The sequence below is a fragment of the Myiozetetes cayanensis genome, unplaced genomic scaffold (genome assembly GCF_022539395.1).
Source record: "Myiozetetes cayanensis isolate MyiCay16 unplaced genomic scaffold, myiCay2020 scf6-25, whole genome shotgun sequence".
NCBI classification, from domain to species: domain Eukaryota; kingdom Metazoa; phylum Chordata; class Aves; order Passeriformes; family Tyrannidae; genus Myiozetetes; species Myiozetetes cayanensis.
Window position 1 is genome coordinate 16072644 of NW_026087853.1, and position 19956 is coordinate 16092599.

The following is a 19956-nucleotide window of genomic DNA, read 5'->3' on the forward strand; positions in this document are numbered from 1 at the left end:
AAACGTCTGCCATTCCCCACATGCCAAATTGTTTTCTGCCCCGCTTACTTTATGGATTTAAAATATTGGCTGTAATAAACAAAAGAACCAGAAAAGACTTGGAGGGCTTGCAGATGAGTTTCAGGTAGTTATTATTAGCCATTTCTAAAATGACAATCGTGTGCCTTACATAAGAAGAACATCAAATCCTTCCAAGAACAGTCCCTGAATCATCATACCCAGAGGTGAATGAATAATTTTCACTGGTGTTAAGTGAAGAAAGGCTCTGTCAAGCCTGGCTAATACTGATAATCAGTGATTGAAGGAACTGCATACTTTGTGTGTAGATCTGATTTCTTCTGTCTGCATGCTGTGCTCTTCGCAACTGATTGATGCTGCAAATGTCTTTCCATTGACAAAATCTTTAGCAAAAGAATCGATGCAACCAGAAGATAGATTGTTTTTACTTCAATAATGTGGAAGATACTATTTTAGCAGGATCATCAGGGTTGAGTTTCCTGTATCATAGCAGTACAGAAATAAATTCATTTGTTCTGAAGTGACTGTCTCTGAGCCTCCAGAAATGGTAAGTGCTCACTCTGTATTTGAAAAATTTTCTCCTGAAGACCAGAAGCTGTAGGTCTCCATCACTTGAAATTCCATTGTTTGCCAAATGTTTACTTCTCTCTCTAAATTAGGAGGAGCAATTTAAGTTGAAACTATAATCTTAGAAATCTGCCTCAATTTTTTAATTTATGCTATGTGTTATCTCTGGTCTCACATGTGTCAAATGCTGGGAAAAAGCAGGGTGCCAAATGCCTCTGAGCTGAATTTCTGGTTGGAGAGACCTCTTAGTTCCTACAAGGAATTCTCAGGCTGACAGGAGAGCTGATGGCCTTTGATATGTTGCTTCACTTTTTTGGCATGTGAGCATACTTATGAGTGAGAGAAACAGATACCGGGAAGAGCTGGGGTCATCTCACAGTTCTGTTACTCATCTGGACTCAGGCTCTGGCTGCTAAGAGATGTAAGGTATGCTGCAGCCCTCACGCAGATACTGTAAGGGGAGTCCTACGGGCTTGCTGAATTCTTGGGATAACTGCAGAGAGCTCTGCACCTCGTGCTACAGATCACGCTGCCTGTCCTCTGAGAATGGGACAGCATAGCCCTGCGGCCTGCCGGGCTGAGGCTGTGTTTGAGTTTCTTGAGTTTCATAGGCCTCCCTACTCCATTTATGTAGCCTTTCCTTGCCCTTCTCAAGGTCTAATTTCATTCCCCCAATGTGGTAGGGCTGGAAGGATTGCAGGGGAGACTGTGTGTGCTGAAGCCTGGGATCTACAAGAGCAGCAAGGGCACAGCAGCAGCAGCCTGTGCCTGTGCCCTGTGGGGATGGGTTTTTGGCACCTCCGTCATTCCTCCAGCCCAAAACGTGGTGCTGGTTTGAGAGGCCATGTCTTTTACAGCCCAGTGTCACATTTTAAAAGAATAAAAGTGATGTTTTGTGTGTTGTCACCTGGGTGTCAGGCACACCTCCTGGCCTTTGGTCTCTGCTGGAATTAGCTAAGTGGTGAGCTAAAAGGATCGGTCCCATTAGGAGCCCAACTGCTCTGGAGGCTTTCTACAGAGAACAGAAGGTCCCATGCACAGCAGACATTTCATCCTTAATTTTGGTTCCCTTCACTTGAATTAACACTTCTTGTTGCTATTCATTAACTGCTGACATCCTGGAATCCTCCTGGGCTTTCTTTCAGGTGGCTGAAATGGAGATGATGTATGGGTGCTCTATGGCTCAGCTGATGACTTGTCATGCCAGTGATAACTGCTGATTCTTCTTTTCCCTTCCCAGTGATGCTTCACCCCTGTGACATGCTCAGCTTCCGCTGGCCCACAACCTGCTACAGGTGCTGAAACTGGATCCCTTGACTGGCTGTGACCCATGCTGGGGCAATGACTGGTGCAGCAGATCAATTTTCTGCTCACCTGTTTGTGTATCACTTGCTTTGCTATTTGGAATAGAAACTGAAAGTGGTTGTTCATGAATGAAGCCGATTTCTCTACTGATAAAGGAAACAAGAAGATTGGACTGCTCGTGAGTACCTGATTTGGTTGTTTTGGAGAGTGAGAAATTATATTTTTTTTTTTAAATCACTGCTTGCTGTTCTGTTCTTTGTAACCTGTGTACATTGTCAGGTCCTGAAAAGAGAAGCTTAAGAGCCTGGAAAGCACCAGAAAGGAAAGGTTGATTGCTCTAGAGACATCATGCAGCTGCAGTGCCCTGTATTTGCTTAGCAGTGTATGCTCCTGCCTTGGGTGGTCAAAAACTAAAGTGGGATGCTGGAGTTTCCCCATAGTTCTCTGAAGTACAGCTTAAGTTACAGTTTTGTGGATTTTTCCTTTTCACAGATTTTTAGGTCTCAAATACTCAAAATACAAATGTTATGATAGGTAGAAAAACTGAGGGAGCTCTAAAACATGTTTGAGGACCAATGTTAACCAGTCTATACTCTGCACCTGTGTTCTACCCAATAATAGATCTCACCATTTTTTAAAAGATGGAACAAGTAACAATTTCCCTTTTCCCAGTCCCTTTTCCCTGTGTTCTCTTTAACATTCATTTTCCAGTACTACTTCTCCTTCCCCCGGGCTATGGCCTGGGGCTGCTGCCTTTCTCTGGAGCTTAGGCACACAGGAATAGCAGCTGTGCACGGAAGGGCATTACTGGGATACCTTGGTTAGAAGCTGTGCTGTCACTGCAGGGGAACAGCCTGCGTTAGGAGCTACAAATGAAACTCCTGAGCTTAATTTTTATTTATGCTGATGTTCCATTTGTCTTGCTCATAATCCTTGCACATATCATTGCTGAGAAAAAAAGTAGTCCTTTTTTACCACTGTCTGATAGAGCCATTTGTACTTGAATTATGAAATGTTGTCAGGTGAGCTGCGTCATTCTTACAACTATTGGTACAGAGCTACAAATGATGTAAAAGTGTACAGAAATGCAGAGAAACAGGCCTCTGAATTCATTCTGCAGCTAAGCCTAAATGAAAACTGTGTAGGAGCCTTACACATGGGCTGCATCAGGGATTAAATGACAGCTTGGGGTTTGCTTGAAGGTTTTTGTTTTCTGGTCAGCCCTGAGATATCTAAGCACCTTTTTCTTTGATCCCATCAATCTTTATTTCAAATGACCAAAAGCCCCACTTTGCTTTTGTATATAAACAGAATCGTACCTTTGAAAAAAAGAACAGTGATTACAAAACTGTAGCTTTAAAGAGGCTGTTTTGTTACAGAGCAAAGTAACATTAGCGGCTTTTGTCCATTTGAAGAAAACATTGATGTTATGATGCATGTGCTCATTGCCCACATGAATATGGGCAGAAACAGGTCTTTATGTGGCATATCACAGCTGCCAACTGCTCCTAAGTTTGCTACTTCTGAAGGATTCAGACTGCTAATGGTGTAGTGACTGCCTTGTTCTGCTTCTGCTTGTGCCAAGACCTGAGTATATCACCAAGTAAAAGGCGATGAGATAAAAAACCCCACAACCAACAAACCGAAAACCCTCAAAGTTTGCACTGTCGATTAATCTTATGTGATGAGAGTCAGGCCTGCATATCAAGCTCCTTAAACAACTTCTAGTTTAAGCACCACCTTAAACGTGAATAGAAGGAAGAAAGTCTTAATCGTAGGGCAGCCTGGATTTACTTTTGATCTGTAGGTAAACTGATCTTATATAGATACCATTTATCTAGAATGTTTTTTCCCCAGTATCTGATGAGAATGGCTGTACAATGAGAAACCAATTCTGTGGACTGTGTTGACTGCTCCAGCTACTGGATACTGGGCTGTGTGATTTTTCTGGTTCTTTACCAGAAACTTCACTATGGATCCAATAAGTGTTCACAGTTACAGTTCAGGCAGACAGATGCTTTCTTCGTGAAAGGTCTGTTTAATGAATTTATTTCCTCTTTTGAGTTCCATCTACCCAGAAAAAAATGTCATTGATGTTCAGACAGCTCATCAGCAGGAAATATGGTCAAGGAACTTTTTTATTTGGCTTTGTGTTACTCATACAACAGGAAATGAGTATGTCATTATTTGTGCCTTTCTGTGAGTTTCATTGCTGTGGTGTTTTGTTTGTTTTTTCATTTACAGAATTTAAATGTGAAATTCTTATTAATCTTTAATCAGACTCCTGTTGATTAACAAGTCAAAGTTTGCTGAGTGATGTTTTCTTATGATGTACAAATCACAGTGTATTAATAGGTAGGAAAGAAACGCCCTAAATGTCAATACTGACCAAGAATGGAGAACTTGGAATGCAGGGCCCCAAGAATGGGTCAAATCCTGTCTGAGGAGCAAGGAGGCTTTATAATTGCATACTATAACATATACATCTAACCATGCTCTTTAGTTTTCTAGCCAGTCCTTTGTGTCAGAATTCTTCATACAACAGAAACAATAGTTTCCTAGGGGCATCCTGCCCTTCAGCTCTCTGGGGTAAGAAATAGGGAGCTTCCTTGTGAATGGGAGAGAAGGGCTGTGATCACTTGTGATTGAGGAAAATCCCATCTCTGCACTGTAGTGACTCAGCCCCATGGCCACATCTTTTCAACAAGACAGGCTCTGATAGAGGGATGCAAAAATCCTCACTTTATCTTACCTGCTTTTCAGTGAGCCAGGGGCCAAATGTTGCAGGCCAGGTTAAGACGACAGCCAGCTGAGTGCCCATCTGCCCAGCCACCTGTACAGAGCTAAAATAAACCCTGGTCTGTTGTCACTGTCAACAAGTGCCATTTAGTACTGTAGACAAAGCACCCAGGAAAGTGGCTTTTGCATTTTTGGGGAACTATGTTCTGCACTGCAGTGCTGATGATTGTGCCAGAAATGTTATTTTTGTCTTGCTGGCTTTTCCTAGACTTCTTCTGAGATTTTTTTTTTGCCCAAAGTTTATGCTTTGTTAGTGAAGCAGTGGTCTGTGTCTATCAGAGCCACTTCCAGCTGTAATTGGTCATCTCACTTATGGAATCAAGTCTGTGGTAGATGCTCATGAGGCACAGGGAAGGCAAGTGGTGCCTGTTATGTATGAACTGGTACAACTTAGGCTTGTCCTTGAAGGAAGAAGGTTAAAACCAACACTAAAAGATACTAGGGAACAGGCATTATCCAGTTCCTAAGGCTTCTTATAGTTCCTCACCAAGGCCAAGACAATATAACTTGCCAGCATCTCCCCAGAACCTGTTAAGCTCATTCTGCAGTAACATGAATGATGAATGCCAGGAAATAGCTGTACTCTCTATGTGCAATGCGTGTTACAACTTCAATTTAAACTTTAACCATAAAATACACCACCTTTTCTCCACTTGCTGTACAAAGTGTTTGATGTATCTTCTACTACATAGTCCAAGTCATCAAACACTACCCAACTCAATCTTTTTCCAAAACCAAAAGCTTGATGCAGAATGCTATGCCATGGTTGTCATCAATGCAAGAGATTGAACTGTCTTAGTGGTCCCCTTCAGCTAAGAAATGAAAATAAAAAACTACAGTCAGTTATTTATGTAGCTCTGTTAAAGTCGGTTTTCTTCCTGTGAAATAATTTGATTTTTCATTTGTAGTGTTCTGTGAGTGCCAACATGGTGTACTACATACTGGAATTGTTTGTCCATTCTGGAAGAGGACATTTGTTTGATGTTAAATTGATGTTAAGCTGTTGAATTCTTACAGGCTACAAAATCTTGGATCTTTATAGCAGGAGTACAACTGCACTAGAAATTAATTTATTTAAAACAATAAATATTTTATAACTTACTATTACAGCTTTTAAAAATATAAATCTAATTTTAGTATTCTCAAAAGTTTGTTCCGAGTTATACAATTATAGGCAAAATACACAAAATTCTTTTGATAACTGACCCTTCAGAGTCTACATTAACACAGAGATTAATTAATGCCCAATTATAGTATCCTGCTAGAGAGATCTTAGCAATTTTTAAACAGAAATAAATTGAAAATAAATAATTTACTTCTATTTGACAAATGGCAGTTCACCATAGCTTTATTCCTGTTTTGGTTACTATTACAAATAATCACGTGAGATCTGAAGGGCCTCTGCAAAGCTTTCCTCAAGATCATCAAGTTCCTTACTGACTTCCAAATCACTGTCACAAGCAATCAAGTTTAACGTTGCCTCACATGTGGGTGAAGTGTCTGTGTGTTCTTCAGATTTCACACAATAATCAAACTCTGTCCCAGCATCCATAATTTCTGCCATGTCTTCCGAAAAGTCCTCCATGCTCTGTGTCACCTTTGACATTTCCCTGCATAATGGTGATTTACAGTTTTTTGGTTCCTTTAAAGAAAAGTCCACGGTCTCTAAGAACTCTTCACTTTCTGTGGCTTTTCTTACCCTGTGACCTTTACTGGTAAACTCGAGCTCTTCCCCAGTATCAAACTCTTGCAGATCCAGTGAGTCAAAGCCTTCACAGCCTTCCTGGATTTGCTCTGCCTCGCTGTCGGGGCCGTAGCCGAGGTCTGCTTTCAGCACATCCAACATGTGACGCATTTTGGCCTGGGGTTAAGGAAAGAAAAGAGTGACACTTTTCCAGCCCCTGAGCGCTGCTCATCTCAGGGCTTAATTCTGACAGAAGGAAACAGAGGCTGCTTGCAATCAAGTGACTGAATTACAGAGTGAGTGTCACCAAACTCAGTTGAATATTGCCCTTTTTTGTCACTGTGCCTGTGACTCCTGATCTGCCAAGATCCATGAGTCTGAAAATCTTGTTTATGGAGAAAGAGGCTTCCCACTGAGAGTTCTGATACCTTTATCCTCAAAACTACCAGTACACTTTGGAAACGTCACCTAAGTCATATGCAGAGAGAGAGACTGTTACAGGGACAGCACCTACCTCATCCAAACGGTGTTTATTTTCTTCTATATGGCACTCAAACAGTCGTTCCAGAACCCTACAAATGAAAGATCAAATTATTGCATAGCAATAAAACCAACTTACAACAGATCTGCATAAATTAATGACTATAGTTTTTTTTATTTTCATTTCTTAGCTGAATGGGACCACTAAGACTGTTTCAACTATGCTCTGCAACAAACCTGAAGTTGGTAACCCACTGCACATGTACTCAGCAAGCAGACCCAGCTTTGGGCAGCAGGCTGTAACCACAGGGTGATTTGTAGCACAACTCTGTGTGTGTTTGGTCTATTGGGTTGATATGGTGGGAGATGCTAACAATCCAGTGGTGGTTCTCTGGTGTGCTAAAGTATCCAAAATTTCTTTAGTTCCACCGTAGTGGCTGACATACACATGAGTATATAGAAGGAAAGAGTAAAATCCAGCTTTGGTAAAAAAATCCAGAGAAAAGTCCTCAGTCCTGAGAGTTCTCTTCCATTGCTTAATAGAATGAGAAAAAAAAAAGTCTGCAGAGAAAGTGTTCTGTGACAACTAAAGTACACAGTTGTGGGGTCCAGTTACACCAGGTGCTGCAAAGCATCCTGGGAGTTGTAGTTTGTAAGTACTCTGTCACAGATGCTCAGTGAAATGCTTGTATGGGATTGGCTGATAAGGTCACCTGTTGTGATGTGTCAGCATTTGAAACTGATCTACATAAGTTGTGGCTCCTTGAATAAACCATGCTTTCGTTACACATCATATCGGTGTCCTCGTGGTCCTTTTGGACCTATTACTTATTATATTAATAACTGCTACACACAGTCACTGGAACAGACTTCCAGGAAGTCAAGTGAATTTAATCTAGCTTACATTAGAAACTATTAAAAAATAAAATAGTGCAGGAAGGGTATTAAGGGAAGACAACATGACTGTAAAAAGGAGCCAGAGGAAGACTGCTCTCCAAATTTTCCAATTTTTTTACTTACTATACTCAACATTCTTACTGATACATGAGAAGAAAAAAGAGAATAGACTAGAGAAACAGCTAGGGAAATTATCAACCCAGAGCAAGATCAGAATATTATGAAATTAGACTGCTTTGAATGTGCAATTACAAAGGCGGTTTAAAATTCTTTACCAGAAATACTGCAGGGTTTTTCACATAAATGGAGAGCTCTTTATCAGAAAACCAATATGGAAAAGAATTTAGGAGTACCATTCAAATACATTTATTGTTTAATTATTGAAAAAAATCTGATTTAGCAGCTGGTGAACCTCTATCTAAAACAGAATATAATCCTGGCAACTTATGTTGAAGACTGAACTTATACTGGAACAGGAATAAGGAAAGAAGGAAGATGAAGGATTTGTTGTGTGAAAGATTAGTAACTCAGTTAATTTAGCAAAAGACATCCTGCAGAGCGAAATGATTTCTTCTTAGCATTATTCCACCTATGGTTCCAGGTCAGTGTCTAACAGAAGCTTTGATCTCATGGTATATAGCAGCAGATCAAATTAGATGACCCAAAGGTATTTCATAGCTCCACTTTCTTACACAAAGCAAAACAGAAGAGGAAACAAAAGAAAAGCAAGGGGCAACTGTGTATATATACTCTTAAAGGCAAAGAAATGACTACTAATCACCTTTTCCCTTTCTTACTGAGTCCATGTGTTTCTGACACGGTGTTACAAAAATGAAAACAGTGGTAACCTACCTGTTAGAAAATAGGCCAAGGCTAAGAATTTCATTTGTTACATCTTCAATGAAAGTTAAATATAAAAGCTCCTCTTCTCTGCAGGGAGAATAGAAAACCAAATGTCAAATGTTTTACAAAAGAGACATATATGACACAAAGTAGTAGGTCTAATCATCTTCATGGGAAAGGCCATTAAAAGGCCATTAAAAAGATTGTAGCAGCTGCTATTTTTCATAAAAGATAAGTTTATCAGGACAAACTAAACCTTTCATTCAATCTGCAAAATATGAGACTGTTAGAAAGGTGATATAATTTAGCAGAGATCCTGAGTGAGGGAATCAGCAAATCCTGGAAAGCATGCATTCAGAACCTGCTTTGCACTCAAGAAGAAAGGGGGGCTAACTGGGAAGAAATTGTACAACTGCAGTTTGATGCCTGGGTAAAGGTTTCCAAAGGAGCTTCTAGAGAATCTGACTGTGGCTGAAAATTGCTAATCCTAAATAGAAATTCAGAAAGTTTTAAGTGCTTATTTGACAGCCTCCACTCCTTTCAAACACATCTCTTTGATGTACAAAATCTTTTTAGTGTGAGATGTGACTTTCACCTCTTGGAACAAATTTATTTCTATTTTGATACCTCTTAAAGCCTTGTTGATGCCAATTGCTCTAAATGGGAGACTCTCTAAATTTGGAGTTCTGCTTGAAAAACAACAAGAAAGGAAACCCCAAAAGAAAAGATTTCAGTGCTGTTTCTCTTTCACAGCATCTTTTGAAATCTCCCAAAGTATCCAACCAAACTCTACTGAATGATCCTTCAGTCTTAAAAAAGAGAAAAAATGGAATACATCTTGCATGACTTTCATTACATAAAATTTGTCATCCAGACTTGAGTTCCCTCAAGAAAGATATCTATACCTGATCTTTGATATTGTATGCTTAAAGTTAGACAGGAACAAGCCTGTCCAAAAGCACAAAGAATTAAATGTCTTCGCCAAGGCCACCTGATAAAGCATTGGACGAATATAACTCAAACATCTTCTAATTCTCATCAAATTTCAGTGCAGAAATGTGGTAAGAATGCCCTTCAATTTGGTATTTTATTTGCCAATATTTGCTTCAGAGATTACAGAGCAAATCAGAAATGGAAAGTTAAACCACTGTCACTGTACAAGAAGAGAAGTCTATCCTTCTTCTTATAATGAAAAAATATAATGAATTTTCTTCATTTTTAGTTTCACATAAAAATTTTAAAGTATTTAATAAAAATTCATAGTACTATCAATTCTGCAAATTGTGAAGAAGTTTATCCTGAGTCCTCATTTACTGTTTCAAGTTCATCAGTTTTGAGGAAAGCTTTTAGTTTGATGTTGTAAATAAGCAGAAAAATGGTTTAAGCATACTTACTGAGCCTCAACAGTCTTCCTTGGTGAAGACTTCTGAGAAGTCAACGATGTCTCCCTAATTAGCAAATCAGAGGGCAAGAAAGAGAACAACATTTTAAACTCCCTTTGTACTACCTTGCATTTCATTTTCTTCTGGAGCCATGCTGTGCCACTTCCCTTTGGAAAAAAAGCCACCAGAACACCCACAAACCCTGCTCCAGGAGCAAAATCCATTGCTTACACTGACGCCTGAAAGACTGTGGTTCAAGAGTATTACAACACCTCACTAGATGCAGTGCTCAAAAGACCTCAGTGCTGCTTCAGATGCTATTTGACCTCCACTGTTCATAAGAGTGCTTTTTTAACTCAGAGTACATTTTTTTCTTCAGATAAAAATGCCTTTGTATGAAAAGGGCAGAGAGCAAATCAGCGAGTCAGGCAGACACGTAGGTCAGCAATGAGGAGAATCAGCTCAGAGCCCTTGGGTTCTGGCCTGATTTCCAACACTGCTTTTGCAGCAATATTCTAAATCTCAGTGTTATGTTTTCAGAAAAAGATGTGGGAAATACTTCTGGTCTACAATTCTCACATATGCCTGCAGACACTTTTTCCTAAAGGGAAATACCAATTGGAATACCAATCCAGTATTTAGTTACTGTGTGAGCTCAGATGTAGAGAACTAGCAGCTGTATTAACGTTTCATCACTCTCACTTCTGACAAAAATACTCGTGTATTTTAGAGCTCTCTTTCTTAATTGGCTTCCCAGTGGAAGTTTGTCATAAGAAAGTAATGAATTTTGAAGTTGGGCCATTTATGTAAAATACCCAACCAAACAGAAGTTCTGTGAGAAGAAACTTATACAGAGAAATGGTAGTGAAGGATTATGGCCTAAGGACCAGCTGTATAGGAAGCAAGGAGGAACACTTCAAATATTCCTTCCTGCTGTAAATCAGGCACCTTAAGATGGCGCATGGACAAGCATCTATTTCTCTGTCAGGCTCATTCGCAGTATATCTTCTATCTTCACCCTACAACACAGAGGTAAAAATCTTTACTATCAGTGCAAATACATGACAAATTTTATCATTAAAATGAATATAATAACTCTCTGTGATTAAGCAACCCTAAAGATTTTATGTCTTTTCTGAGAAACTCTGGGTAAACAGACAAAAGGCACACCTTCTTTTGCTGAACAGTCATGTACGAGTTATCTATGACCTTAAGAGATATTTGATAGTGCGCTTATAGAAACAATTAAAAAAAAAATCAAGATATCTCTTCATGTGCCTCTATTTTTTTCTTACTGTTTCCACTCATTCTTCTGAAACACTTTCTCCTCTACAGAACTAACTCATCTCATGGCAATAGAGAAAACAAAACCTAAATCAGCTGTATACTGCTGAGGCAGCAATGAAGTACATACCCCATAGTGATGGTATGAGAGGTGTGGTTAAGAGTACCCAGATGACTGATAGATGTATTATTACCTTCAGTGTTATCTTCTGCTGTTCAGTCATAACTTTTTCCCCAGACACTGTGTCTGCACAAGAAAACCTACAAAATTTAGAAAGATATTAGATTTCCAAGTAGGCTGCTTTCAAAATATGCAGGATAAGAATACCAGTGCCGCTGTGGAAATTTCCAATCAGTCTGAACAGAACCTAGTGCTGGACAGTTTAGAAAATTTCTGCAAGACTTTCATTCACATAATAAAGCTGAATTGTAGTTCATTTTGAAGGATGACGATAGCCATTCACAGGTGACCCTACTCCATAATTTCACTGCATATTGACAAGGGATAGCTAAATTATCCAAAATAATTGTTCAGAATTAAGAATGGAGATGATCTTAAAATTAAAAGTGCACCAGGAATACAGATGACACCCAGCCAGAAAAACAACAGTTGCAACATGGAGCTGAAGCTATCATAATTCTAGTCTTAGGAAATTCCTAATTTGTTCTGTGACAAAACCAGAGTTAGACATGCAGGCACTGACAACAGAAAAGGGAAAAGATTTCTCTTTAGGAGGTACTATCAGTAAAACTAAAACTTAATCAAAACTGTTCAATTTGCTAAGACAAGGACACTAATTTTGTTTAAAATATTTCATATAAGGTATATCTGAAGGTATTTAAATTCAAGTCATAAAAAGACAATGAAGAGCTTCATTCAAGAGTTTAAAAAAGGGTCTTTGCATGATGTATTAATTAACAAACTGGAAAGTATGAGACTATAGGAACAACAGTGGGGAACTACTTGCATGCTTACTGGTTAATTCTTAACAAGACAGAAAGCACAACTATACACTAGAGCGAGCCTAGGGAAGAGAGAGGGAATGACTATCACCAGCAGATGTAAGATCCCACAGTTTGAATTTAACAGCACTTTATATCCAATTTGTATAGATGAAACCAGTTCCTCCTTAGCTTTTGCTACAGCATATCTAGAATAACTTCAGAACAATTATTCTGGTTTCTAATACAAATGTAAATAAGAGCAAAACATGCTGCTTTTATGAAGATACTGCTGTGATAACATCTAAATTCCAGAGTTTCAAAATAGAGTTTCAATCTCTGTACCTGATCACATCGGTCTGTGTCTGAACTTCCACATGCTGCTTGCGGGGATTCTTCTTTTTCCTTCGAGCAGGAGTGTAATATCTGTACTGTGACAGGAAAGATTTAGCATCTGATATTAAGGTGCGTGGAGTAAAAGGTTTTCGGCTCTTAGTGAAGTATTCAGAGTGCCTCTCTAGAAGATCCCCGCTGCATACTTTGGGGCTGCTTCTTTGACATCTCTGGAAATGACTAGTGCTCACAAAACTATCAGTGGAATGACTACATGAAAGTCCAGAGTGGTTTCTTGGTGGCCTTGATGTAGTGATACTTGAGTTTGAGTAAGATGCCCTAGATGTATTCCGAGAGCATTTTGTGGCATATTTTACTGTACTGGTGTGAACCAAGCCATGTTCGCCATAAGGAGACAGTGGTCTAGATAGGTCCTGTGTCTGGCCAGCACAGGGCAAGAAATCATCCTTGTCTTCCTCTTCCATGAAACTCTAGAAAAAAAATTAAACAACATTTGATTGTTTTGCAAGTCACCAACTTTGCTCAGGATGGTACTCCCACTATTTTTGTTACCAACTTGGAGGTATTTTCTGTGTAAGAATTTCCAATTATTGTAATATCAAACTGGTTTCGGAGCAGCCCCAGTACTAACAGATTTTAAAACCCAGTCACAGAAAATAAGAGAATAATAAGCAAATGGTTTGTTTCAGTAGCAAAACATTGGTGCTCTGTTACAAAATATTGATGGCTACATCAAACCAAGAGTTTAATCATTTTAGTCCAAAGGCTCAATACATTTTTAGAAGTCAAGGATTCATTGCACTGAAGCAAATTATTTTATCTGGTTATTTTATCTCTGTTCATATCACCCCAGGGAAGGTAAGGTAGACATTACTCATAATTATCCCATGCTTAAAAATTCAACATTATTCCTGAATTGTATTATGATACTGTGGTAGGGACAAGTAATACAGAAATACAACTAACTCTAAGTGGCATCTTAAGATTTATTATTTTTTGTTAAATGAGAGAGAAAAATTAAATAGAAATTTTATTTCTGTCATAGAGAAAATTTTGAAAAATTTGCAACTTCAAAGCATAAATACCTGGACAGGGTAGGCACACTCATAAATGTGCTTTACAATGTTTCTGAAAAGTTAGAAAGCACCTTACCAAAACAGCTGTTGTATATTCCTTTCCTACCTATTATAGAGCCACCCACTGACTATTCTGTCAGTCAGGGAAAATTATGTATGATATTTTACAATCTCCAAGGGCAGGCATTCTGAAGAACTAGAAGATTAAGCCAGAAGCCTATCGGAAAACAAATTTGTCTATAAACTAATTTATTTCAACCACATGTATAACTGTGAAATTCTGTTACACACAACTGTATGATGGAGAAGAGACGACTCACATTGTGTGCACTTAAACTAACTGGCACCACAGCTCCCAGAGACAGTGCTTACACTGCAGCAGTGAGGGACATAAGTTGAGGATAGTATTATTCTGGAAAATCTCACTGCTGTACCACAAAATCAGTAAAATGCAAGGCAAAATAACTAAAATAAAACAACAACTGAGAAAATACAATTCAAAACCAACAGTTATCTTTTTGAAATTATTATCATACTTTCCTTACACTTAGGCAGTTCCTATAGGTCCAAATCAGCAGCAATGAAGTGCTGTAAGATTTAAGAGAAGGTATACAAGTAGAGGTGTTTCCTAAGAAGAAGATTCAATTTCTAAGGCCAACAGAGATTTTTACCAAACACTTAATATTTTAAATTAAAGCTCAAATATGATGAATATACATCTTGTGGCACATAGTAAACATCATTTAGAGGAATATGAAAAATGCAGGTATTTTACCATGAAAATTAAGTCACAGATCACACTGCTGTCATACCATATATTTCCTTCACAACTATTTTCTCTCACATCAGTAAGACCTATCTACACTATTCCAGTACCCCAATATGCACAGCTGCTGATGCCTAATGCACAGACCTATTTTTTTAGTTAGCTGAAGCAAAATTAGCTCTTCTTGATGGTGTGAGCCAACTTTATTTTACTACTACAGCAAAATTAAATGCTGAACTGATAACATGCAGTTACAATGCCAAACAAATGCCTTAGTAAGCAGTATAATGAGGCTTACCAGTGTGATTGTTTGCATACAAAGTTCTTGCAATGGTAGCTCAGCACTATAGAAAACAGATAAGACTGGAAAATTTCAGAATCCACCTATATAGATGTTTTGAAAAGCTAATTCCATATCCTTCACTGTATATTATAAGTAGCCTATTTTTATCTTGTAAATTTGTTACTCTCAGTGACTAAATTAGTTCATAGAGCTGCAATATAAATCAGATTGTAGAAGCATTTCTGAGCATATGATGACTGGTTCCCTGCCTTATGCAAAACAGTAACTAAGAAAAGATATGAAGTGATATTGGCCCATTACTCAAATACACCTCATGAAAGTGACACGATCTATTCCTCAGAAGCACTGAGCTGATTCTAAACCAAGACAAAGTTACAGGATTGATGCAGTAATATCTGAAATTTAAGCATTCCTTACATATGAAGAAGCTTAGGGCAGTTCTTTTCTTTTCCTCCTCAAATGTTTTGTAAGTAGAAGAGACCAAGGGACTAGAGAGAACTGGAACCCTAAGCTGTATTTGTGTCAGTTGTGAGATGTCCTCATTCAAGTACTGAGAAAGAAGAAAGTCTTTCATAGTCCTTATCCTGTGGTAGAACTTTACTGCCTAAACTAGGAAGTTTTGCCTTCAAATACAAAACCAAAGAATATCAGGAACAAGGAACTATGTTGGTGACTTCAAAAAGATTTTAAGGAGTTCCAGAGAATGCTGTTTGCCTGCAATTTACCTCCAAACCTTCAGAAGATTATTTGTACACCTCTGTTGCTACAGGCAAGTAAACTGTAAGCAAGTATGTTCAATTTCTTCTCTAGTCCATTATCTATAAAACCATCAGATGTTTAGGAAGGAAACAAAAAAAATAAAAAAAGAAGACAAAAATATGTCTACAAATATACAGTAGCACAGTAATTAAAATATATTTCATTTTATTCTTCAGATACAATTAAAAAACTATTCCATGGTAATATCATAGCTTTAGATATTAGAACTATCAAGAACTATAACTACTGTAATTTGGAGTAAAAAATCTTGACTCATATCTTTGTTCCTATTCTATGATTCAAATATGTTCCTATTCTATTGATTCAAGCAACTGTAATTTGTTTTCAAAGATACAAATTTACTCGATGATACATTTCAGCAACCCCTTTAAAAGGTTTCAAAAAGTACATATTTATGCTTCAATTTTATTAGTCACAAAACTTGGGTAAATTGAATAGTGCTTGCACCATGCTTGTATAGAGAGGACATCTGAATCTTCATGGACGCAGTGGAAGAGAAAATTCAGTAAAAACAGATCAAAGCATACTACTGTCATTTGAGGGGCAAAAGCAGTAACATAGAGAAAGAATCCAGATTTCTCTGAAAGTTACTTTTACTTTCTAAAAGAAAGTTTAGTTTCTCAACTCAAAAGCCACTGCAGTATCAGCTGCATTATAAAAACCAAACTTTGAAGAAAAACTTTGCCAAATCGTTTTTCACATAAAAGATCCAAGGCAGCTTTCACTGGGTCACTGAAGTTACACTAAGATGAATTTAAATCCTGAAATTAACTTGTTCTTGTATGAAAAGGTCTACAGAAATACAATTAGCATGTCTAATTCTTCCTCACAACACATTAAAGGACACCTAACGATTGAAATAGAGGAATTGTCCCTTGGTGTGTGAACAAAGAAACCAATGTATACTGGCAATGTATATTGGCAAATAAAGTTTAAAAAGGACTTCATTTTTAGCATGAAGGTATGACAGCCCAATTACTTCCACTGCCTGCCCTTCTACCAGAAGGCTCAGTTACAGTTTGCACTTAATGACTCACTGGTATCAGTGACACAAAATTGTATGGTAAAACTTGAGAAAAGGAGCATTTAGGGGATCCCTCAATCTAGTTCACAAGGTATTGGCTACAATGTATCACATCTGAAATGTTGCTACACCAATGCCTGCGGCAAAAGGAACAAGTTTTGGCCCGGTCTCAGAGACTGGACATGACTAGCATAAGTGAAAGCTGGTGGGTTGAGACCTGTGACTGGAGTGCCCTGTCGGACAGTTACAGGCTCTTCAGGAGAGGCAAACAGGGCAGAAGAGGCAGGGGGATTACTGTATGTAACACAAGGGTTAGAATATATGGAGCTCACAGCTGTCTATTTTCTGCTGTGTGAAATATTCCAGCCCTCACTCTAGAGCTGCTGCAGAGCAGTGATCAGCTGTTGCTATGGAAGGCAAGTAGATGATAGTATCTACTTAACAAACTTAAAATATCTACCTTTCCAAAAGAGGCTGGCAGCCTTCCGCTGTCTCTTGAGCTGGAGCGGGAGACACTTTCACACACGCACATTTTCTCTTCACACCTGGCTATCTTCTTTTTCAGTTTCTCTCTTCTTTGCTGGTCGGCAACTTAGGGAAGAGGCAAAAATTGTTAGATCCAAACTGAAATATATATTCTTTTTTTTTTTCCTAAGTGATTTGAAAACATCATAGTGGTATCCAATGGCTCAGTTAAGTCAGACTATTGAGATACATTCCACTTCCAGCACAAGGCAATTATAAAATTTACATCTATTCTTAGAATAAAAATAATGAAGAGTATGCTGGTAGCTGAAGCTGTGCCTTAGCTTTCCTGAAGTATTCTTATCTCACAATGAACACCAGCATACAGGAATTCCAAGATCAGAATTGCTAGTAGAGCACCCTGCTCAAAAACTTACAAGCTTGCTATCAGTTTTTTACAGCTAGAACTCTTTTGACAGTACTCTCACCCAGGATTTCAGAAAAAAACCCTGTTGATTGTTAGCAAATTTGACACACAAAAAATCCAAGCTAACAGTACAGAGTAGTCTCCCAAATACAGAAACCCAGGGCAAAACAAGCAAGTTCACGTAAAGAACATAAAAAATGCAGGAAAAGTCTCAAAGGGCCACTGTCAGACCAGGATGGGGGAATATTTATCAGTCTACACTGGTCTGCAGTCCAAGACCCCACCTGCAGGTGTCAGAACATAAGTCAGATGCCATCAGATAAAGAAGCCCAAAAGATGGATAAATTTTCTGTGTACAAGTCAGCTAAACCAGTCCACCTACATCATCTATCTTGCAGTCCCACGTTTTTATAATGTGAGCACCCAGGTGTCACATATGTATCATAGAATCATTTAGGTTGGTAAAAACCTCCAAGATCATCAAGTCCAAGCACACTTTTCAAGCCTGTCTGCTCAATGAAACCTGTGTTAACTCCTGACCACATTTCTCAGTCACTTAACACAGATCCAAGTATATGAATGGTTTGTTTGATCAGACACATAGAAAGGCCTTTCAGAATTTCTTCTTTGGTTTCATAATGTAATTATATCACACACTGCCAGACCCCAATCTTCACGTACACTACTATACTTAATGCATGGAAATGTAAATAACTTCATGGATTGCTGTGGTACGTTTTTCTAGACAGCTGAGACCTACAGCAATCTGAGGACATTTAATCAACCTTTAAAATGCATTCATCTGTGTACATGTACCCTACACATGTTAATCTCCAGGAAATATTTAAGTACATGTACTTATTTTATTGATTAATCCAGCATATGCTATTAGACTATATACAATATGAAGTTGTTCTTATTACTGGAAAAATGTTAGCTGAAGTTAAAAATGCGACATATACAACTCTGAATTAAAAATACACCTTGTAACAGAAGGACAAAATATACTGTACTATTAAATATTTAAAGCTCAATATTTTTCTTCCTACTCTGAATTTTTATTATGTGCCTGTTCTAAATTACTATTATTTCTAATTGCATTTGTCTTAAAAGTTACAGACAAGCCCTCAAAAATTAGCTACAGGTTAGAAGTTTTATATGCTTGAGGTGAATAATGACTTATCCTGGGTCAATACAGTGTGTCTGTATGCACATGCATGGAAGCTGTAAAAATTCATGTTTTGCCTACTGCTCAGGTAAAGTGGTGATGGCTGATGTGTATTGAATGTATATCTAGGGAAAAAATATGCATGAATGAGAGCTCTACAAAGCAAAAATGCAAATCACACAGAAGTATAGGTAAGTGCAAGCAGGTGCCTGAAACTGCAAGTTCCTTACACTCAGGTGCTTAGGTAAAAAGTGGGTTTGCCTAAGACTTTACTGCATGTTCCACCTGCATACCATGGCTTAACAGGAGTGTCTGGGTAAAGTGCAAAGCAATGTGAATATTATTGCAAAACAGAATATTCTGCTCTTTACAGGATGAAGTCTGAAATTTGATGTACACGCACAGATTCTGCCTTTACTACTGGCATTCAAAGCTACAAAAAAACCTCCTCTAGGACTGTATGTTAGGACTCTTTTTACCCAAAGCACGGCTTATGCCCAAGACTAAAGAATGAAAGAACAGTAAGTATGCCAGCTAAGGCTATCTTTGGATGTCAGAATGACCCACTGGGACTACCGTCACCTGCATGGCAAATGTAATGTCTTTTCCTCGCACCCGCAATTTAGTGAGCTTAGCTCAGCTAATCCATTAAGTTTGTTCCAAAAGCCATAAAGCCACTCATGCATACTGAAAGGCAGCACACACATACGCAAAACAGAATGTCAGAAAATCCCAGAAGTATAGCCGTCTTACTGCCAAATTACGAAGTTTCAGGCTAGATCAGACGTAAAAGCTAGGAACTGTGAATCCAGCAAAGCAAGATAGAGAAATCCTTCTTGAAAAGAGTTAATGCACTTCTTAACTGATACTTAATAATTTCACTGCAAGTAGCTTTAACTGAACATTGCCTCTGGAAACATAACACACATGTAGAGTTAAATATGGGAAAAGTACATCATGATAAGTACCTTGTGACAAATAAAGGAAAAAAAAAGAAAACCATTGGGTTATTTTTCATCTCTTTAAAAAGGGAAAACTAAATGTTGAGGAATAAAGAAATACAGTCTATAGATCCAAATAATGAGTCCCTTTAAAAGCCTTATTAGAGACTTTGAGACTAATTATATCTCATTAACTACTGTGCTCAAAACCACCACAAAGATGTCTAGTACGAGAAAATGTATTAAAATATAAAAAGTATTGTTTTTTGTGTATCAGATAAATGCAGTCTGTGAAACTAGATTCTGTAACTCACTGCATCCACTCCATGAATCTGTTCTCTTAATTTTGTTGCCAGTGAGAGGAAGCCCAAGAAAGACCATGAATTTTAGAAGTTAAACTGTTGCATTCCCCATAATGAGATACTTATTAAATACTGATCAATCTGTCAT

At 38.2% G+C, this 19956-nt stretch overlaps 1 protein-coding gene across 2 annotated transcripts in view; it reads right to left on the reverse strand.

Moving 5' to 3' along the window:
- Positions 1-3925: 3925 nt before the first annotated feature.
- The window catches only part of SPATA7 (spermatogenesis associated 7), a 34986-nt gene continuing 18955 nt past the window's right edge, over positions 3926-19956 (reverse strand). For both annotated transcript variants that reach the window (XM_050335274.1, XM_050335273.1), the window contains exons 5-12: positions 16966-17096; positions 12547-13025; positions 11454-11520; positions 10924-10994; positions 9988-10041; positions 8603-8680; positions 6888-6945; positions 3926-6550 (exon numbers count right to left, since the gene is read on the reverse strand). In XM_050335274.1, coding sequence (XP_050191231.1) covers positions 6059-6550; positions 6888-6945; positions 8603-8680; positions 9988-10041; positions 10924-10994; positions 11454-11520; positions 12547-13025; positions 16966-17096 — 1430 coding nt within the window. In that variant the 3' untranslated portion in view covers positions 3926-6058. The remainder of the gene's footprint in view (positions 6551-6887; positions 6946-8602; positions 8681-9987; positions 10042-10923; positions 10995-11453; positions 11521-12546; positions 13026-16965; positions 17097-19956) is intronic.